This window comes from Electrona antarctica (genome assembly GCF_951216825.1).
Source record: "Electrona antarctica genome assembly, chromosome: 6".
NCBI classification, from domain to species: Eukaryota; Metazoa; Chordata; class Actinopteri; order Myctophiformes; family Myctophidae; genus Electrona; species Electrona antarctica.
Window position 1 is genome coordinate 22,404,557 of NC_136811.1, and position 6,642 is coordinate 22,411,198.

The 6,642-nt window shown below is 39.9% G+C and overlaps 2 protein-coding genes across 2 annotated transcripts; one reads left to right on the forward strand and one right to left on the reverse strand.

Annotated features, from left to right (window-relative positions):
- Positions 1 to 125: 125 nt before the first annotated feature.
- LOC306924189 (transmembrane protein 42-like) lies at positions 126 to 2,891 on the reverse strand. The gene is made up of 3 exons (XM_079502592.1): positions 2,618 to 2,891; positions 2,145 to 2,291; positions 126 to 535 (listed from the first exon to the last, which is right to left on the reverse strand). Exons 1-3 carry the CDS (start codon positions 2,786 to 2,788, stop codon positions 395 to 397), a joined length of 459 nt encoding a protein of 152 aa, XP_079358718.1. The 5' UTR covers positions 2,789 to 2,891; the 3' UTR covers positions 126 to 394.
- Positions 2,892 to 2,898: 7 nt separating this feature from the next.
- kiaa1143 (KIAA1143 ortholog) lies at positions 2,899 to 6,611 on the forward strand. Its single transcript, XM_079502591.1, has 3 exons — positions 2,899 to 3,161; positions 4,250 to 4,400; positions 5,784 to 6,611. The coding sequence occupies exons 1-3, from the start codon at positions 3,039 to 3,041 to the stop codon at positions 6,077 to 6,079; spliced, it is 570 nt and encodes a 189-aa protein (XP_079358717.1). The 5' UTR covers positions 2,899 to 3,038; the 3' UTR covers positions 6,080 to 6,611.
- The last annotated feature ends 31 nt before the right edge of the window (positions 6,612 to 6,642 follow it).

Below are 6,642 nucleotides of genomic sequence, written 5' to 3' on the forward strand. Positions count from 1 at the left end.
CTGAATTGTGAATATTACGCATCTTTGGCCAATGTACAAATTAGAATCCATAGAAACATTGTCGTATTTCACACAAATGGTGCATTAATAGATTCAGATTTGCAATAAAGTTATTGTGAGGTCCTATCAGTTCTGTCACCCAGCATGAGGTAAACAGTGAGTTGGTACATAGTGTACATTACTGATACTGATCCATTTGCAATTGCCACATTCAGTTTCATGTGAACCAGTTGTGCATGCCACTACAAGGCAAGCATGTATGACAGTAAGTACAGTTAAATCTATTAAAAGAATATCTGATAACAATGAATAGATAAATTTATGCCACTTTCCCAGAGATGTTGCATTAAAAGGAGCAGACATGGTGTTATTGATTTGACCAGTAGAGTCTGCATCACTTCTTCTTGTCTTCGTCCAGTGGGAAGGTCTGAGGTGTAGCTCCATGGAGCACCAACAAGCCAGTGAGAGTGATAGAAATCCCTACCCACCATAGAACTGTATGTGTCTCTCCAAAAATCACCTTCCCCAGTATTGCCTGAACACAGAAATAGAGAAAAAAAATAGGTGAGGCGTCATAAAGTGAGTCTTTTTGAAGGGTGCCCAGCTGTGTGTGAATTTTAGCGATTTGATGGGCTGATAATCACCCCGCAGCGATGATTTGAGTGGCTGAGCAAAGTATTGGGCGCAGGCACTCTCTTCCAGGTTTTTAAACAGCTGGTGGATGGAAATGACGCTTGTGCGCGGCTTCAAAATAAACGATTTGCCGACAAGTTGAAGCTCATTTCCATCCAACAGCTGTTTAAAAACCAGGAAGAGACACCTGCTCTAGGTGCTTTCTTACTGCCACTTAACGCATATATGTGCCCTCGCCCATTGAGGATAAAAAGTGAGGGCAGAAAATTGAAGATGACAATTGTGATTGGCCGGAATGGGATGATGTATGAGGATAAGAGCACCCCTCACTTCACACAAGTGTGATTTTTATTTTCCTACACTTTGACTAAAATCTACTCAGCTTATCAAACCAAGATGAAACCCATGTCCCCTGGCATTACAGTGAAATGAGTGAAGGTCTGCCAGGTGTCCAGACCTATACCAGCTTGACAGCATTGTATCGGATGCCTCTATCAGCACCTCTGCCAAATACCAGACGACTCACCCCTTTACCAACTCGCCCCCGCGAAATGTGTTAATGTAGTTAACAGTTAATTTAGTATTTCCCTCCCTCTCTGAAATCATCTTGTATACAGATTTATTTGATTGTATAGTAGTCGATCTCTATACTCTGTAAAATTAAGAAAGAATAACATGAGACAGAGATGGTGACTGCTTAATTAAGTTAATTTAGGACCTAGCAGTTCATTTCGTTTTATTAAACACATTTAATCCATGTAGCCCATGTTTTGTAATGGCATCATCACGCTATTATGCCCGTGGATATACAGAGTGAACATAATGATAAATTAATATGATAATACCTTTTATATAATTACCAACAGGAATTGTTATTTACAGCTAGATAGAGTAGTGGGGCGAGATGGAAAAGGGGCGACCGTACGGGTACAGGCTTTAGTTCAGACATACTATTGGTCCGACTGTCATTAGACCGACAACCTACCTCAAACCCTAACCTAACCATAACCGCAAGCACGGGAGCAATAATACTATGCTACACTAGTAGTAGTAACTAGTACTATTACTATGTTACACCACTACACTATTGACATTTTATTACCACTATCTTCTGTTAGCATGTTGATGAGTCTGTCTGCAAACTCTGCATGCCTGCAGTTAGTCTGCAGTTAGTCTGATGAGTGTCTGCATGCCTGCATGCCTGGGTTACTATGTAACCCAGGCAGAACATGTCTGTCTGTGTGTCACGCTGTGACACCACCCGCCCGCCAACAGAGGGCGCAGCTGTATCACACACAAAAAACACACGTGTGCATACACACACACACACACACATACATACACACACACACACAGTAGAAAACTTTAAAAAAAAAAAAACTTAAGAGAGAGAAAAAAAAAACTTAAAATTGTTTTATTGCAATTTACGAGCTGCGTTCGCGCATCTTATATCTTGTACAGAGAGAAAAACCAAGACAAGACCATAGACAAGATGTCTATGGAGAACTTACAGAGGAGATGAAGTTTGCTGCTGTGGTAGTTACTGTGGCTCTGGCTGAAGATGATGAGTAGCGAAGTGCCTTGGAGAAGAACGTCCACATCACGGCGTTGGAGCTGAACAACAGGCCTCCACACATCAACCTGAGAGGTATATGGAGCTTTTCAAAACCAAAAGTTTGAAGTTAAAAACAGCTAAACCTCCAAAGTCATGTCTCACATAGTTTACGCTAGTGCATGAAATGGTTGATTTTGCATTGGTTTTTAGATGACATTCACACAACAAAATGATCTATGATAGTCTTGAGACTTGATCCAAGGCTACCCTTCTCAATCTCATCTGCCCTTTCTCTTTTGGTTCTCTTCTCTGTGATTCTTTAGAATAACAGGAAGTTATACATTTATTTATTCATGCACACACACACACACTGCCAAAAAAATGTACAGCTCAAATCAGTACATTAGATCATGGAGGCATGTGTCTCACCCAGTCACATGGAGTGGCTTCATCATATTGATTATCACCCTCACCCCACCTTCTCATCTCTGTGGCACACATGTCTTTCAGGTACTCTGCCCCAAGAGACAGTTTTGCTGAAGAAGAGGCAACAGCGCCCAGAAAGCCGGCCAATAACGCGTAAAAAGTCCCAGAAATCATACTGGAGGTTGACGAAAGAAACGACTATTCACTTTAAGCAATCCATGTAAAATACATGACATTACTGCCATCATCACAACATTTCTCTTCCTGTTTCAAAGCTTTCAAAGGGGGGTTTCAAACCATGACACAAATGACTTGCGACAGGGCGCGACGCATACTGATGACGCAGGCTTTTGTTTAGAGCACATTTTGAGCTAATTTTAAGTTAACTTAAAGTGTAGTACATTGGGTTGTCTTCTGCACTACAATGAGCAAGAACAAGAACAATAAGAAAACGGACGTATCATGGATAAAACCATCGGAACCCTCCTTCCTAAAGAAATTCAAAAGCGATGTTGGTTACAAAGAAGGGCCAACAGTTGACACCAAGGTATTTGCTAACGCTGTTAGCAACACCATTCATTTAACTGCAGTCTGTATCTCTTTGTGGTGTACAGCATAATGCGTTGCAAACCAACTGGTTATATATATATCTGTTTAGCGCTAATAATACATTACCAAATTGATGCTAATGATCGAGCTATGTGTAATGTTGAACCCCCATTTTACAGTCGATGTGTTGAATACAGGTTGAGTGGGCAATACCATTGTGGGTATTGAATTGATTGATTAAAATGTATTTATTTAACAGATTGCAGAATGGGTACAGTGAAGTCCAAGGAAGGTACAGATCAATACAAAAACTGCTAAGAGGATAAAACTAGCTCTGGTCCATAGCTCTAATAACTAATGCCGTTAAATGCAACGGCATTAGAGCTATGGAGCAGAGCTAGGACTTGTTTACATAAGGGTCCTCCATTTTCAATTAATCAAGACAAAGACAATAACAGTTATATAATACGTGAAAAGTATAGAAGAATAGAGGAGCAGGGTGGACTTTTACTATTTGCGTTTTTTTTCCAAAATGTAAAATTATGTAAATATTTCATGATTTGAATATGGTCTGTACATAATTTCATGATCAGAACTAAATGTACCCAAGTGACATGCCCGGCTATCTATTGGTTTGTAAAAATATTAGGCTTTAAATTATTACATGTATTTGGCCGGCCATTTATATATACAATATATAAGTATAAATATAATAATACACACTATAGGGCTACTAGCTATTGTTTTATCATTGTGAATGTGCATTATGTGTAGCTAATAACCAATGGGCAACTTTCATCTGTGTCTCTGATGAAGAATGAAATGTTGGGGAAATAAGATTTGGAGATGATAGTGTGGACTGTGGAGGAGTGATTTTATTTTTGGATCTTGATCTTGTACTTACACGGACGTTGTATGTTCTACACGGACTACAACCCTGTGCACCTGCATAAACGTTACTTGGTGAAGTTGGTCTGCTATACACATGTCGTGTAGTGCCAGAGAACTGTATATGTACATTTTTATAACACAATTATACATTCCTTTCAATTCATTGTTTCCATCTGTTTCATGTTTCCATTATAGCGTCAGATGATGCCAACATTTGATGATGATGACAGTGGGAGTGACCGTGACGATGAGTTACCAACAGTAGTTGTTCTGAAGAAGGGAGACCTGAGTGCTGATGAAGTGAAAAAGATGAAAGGGGACACACGTGATGATGATAAAGAGAAAGGTAAGACTCATTTGTTGAGGTTGAACCTTCACTTCAATGCAATTAACATTCAAGTCTTGCTGCTAATGTTTAGGTTTACAAGATCTAAGGCAGGGCACCAATAGCTGTTAGCATTCAAGGGGGAGAGAGAGAGATTCTAAGGCAACATCGTTAAGTAAGGATAAATATAATCATCGCCTCGTGTGATCGTTGATGTTACATCAATTATCAATATACAAAAAAGGTTATGCCTATGTCTTTCAGAAATAACTTTGGACAGGTGGAAAACTTTAGTTAAACTTGCATAGTGACGCATTACTTTACCTGGGTTATCTTCTGATAGTTATACTTGAATGTCGGCATGAAAGATGAATGAAATAATAATCCTGTTTAGTGTTTCATTAGCACGAGCGTGACAAAATAGGCTACAGCTGTTGTTATGCTGCTGCTCGCTCATTCGCTCAACACAACGTGAATGGTAAAAATAAAAAAAGGATTCGACAGTGATGTTACTGTTATGCTATGCAACACGGAAGTAGCAAGGACTTGAACCTGTTTATAAACCTCAGTCAGTGACATCACTGTCTACTCCTTGGTATCTTCATGCTACCAAGGCAACTTTCCACCGCTGTTTGGAAAATCCTGGTGACGCAAGGTTAGAGATTCATGGCCGGTCCCTTCGCATATACCGGTGGCAAATGTGCCACGTACCGGCACCGGTCTGCGTACCAGTGGTTGGGAACCTCTGATCTGAGAGACTTGCGACCATAGGTCACAGTTTACTATGAAAACCTGCATATCCTGTCAGTCAGTCAGTCACGCCTTGTGACATGCCATATATGGCGTGAGACTCCATATATGGCCAATACAGAAATCATTCCATATGTTGATCTGACCTCATCAAACCCTGTACACTCAGGACATGTTCCATATATGGCCAGTACAGAATTCATTCCACATGTCACACTTGCGAGTCACACTTAAACACTTAACCACATTGGTACAACACAATGGATCTCCATATATGAAGATCACGACACTGACCTCATCAAACCCTGGATAGCCATACATGAAGAAGACTGGATCATCATCTAGATCTGCATTCTGCATATATGGAGCCGGCCAACATCTGACCTCACCAGATTAATAGTTTTACTGATTCTTAACTGTGCTGTATTAAGAAGCTCTGTTGTTTTGCGATGTCGCTTCTCGCCCTCAGGGCATCTTACTGGTATACTTAGCTATGCATCGAAACTTGCATAATATTTGTTGTTACAAGATCCTAAAGTTCATACAATTAGCATCTTTAATTTCATATCCATTGACAATTATACAAATTCTTAGAAATGTGGGGGGGAAGAAAAGTTTCTGAGGAATATGGCATCTCTGTTCGTCTGTTCTCAGATGATGAAGCTCCTGCCGGTGGTAAGATCCTGTTTAAGAAGCCAGCAAAGCGATCTTCCTCTGACAAGTTCCAGGGCATCACTGCTACTTCCAGCAAGAAGAAGAAGAAGAGCGAGGAACCGAGTAAGGAGGAAGAGGAGGAGAAGAAAGAGGAGAAGGAGGAGGAGGAGAAGAAAGAGGAGAAGAAAGAGGAGAAAAAAGAGGAGAAGAAAGAGGAGAAGAAAGAGGAGAAGTCTGGAAAGAAAGTGAAAAAAAACAGCCTTCTGTCCTTTGGAGATGACGAGGAAGAGGACTGAGTGTGGTTACTGGTAGGATATGGAGTTCAGAAACGACTACAGACCGTGGAACAGATGGTCTTCTTTTGTTGTAGGCTTGCATTCTGGGAAAGAGGACACACTTTTGAAATTCATTAAGCTTACAAATCATTACAGCTTGTTCGGTTCTTAACTTGGGGATGTAGCACAATGACGATGTGTGTGTGTTTGTGTGTCGTCTCTTAAGGAACATCATTTCTCCTACGTGTTAAGGTCCTGTTCCTGGTGTCTAGATCAGTATATTAGTTAATTTAAGGTACCAGTGGAACTATCATCATGTTGACAACTGTAGTCTAGACTATTCATGAGTGAGTTTTTATACATGAACGTATGTATGTATTAGCTTCGACAACGGAGCTTTATAAATGTTTAAGTTGAAGAAATGCATTCTTGTCACTGCAAATGTATTTCAATTGTTTATTGATTTTGTAGTGTTTGTTTATAGTGTTTTTGTTGTATGCATTTTAAATGACATTTTTGATGTTACTATTTGAAATATAAATCATTAAGCCTATTTGATGAGACAGAAACCTTTCTTTTGTGAA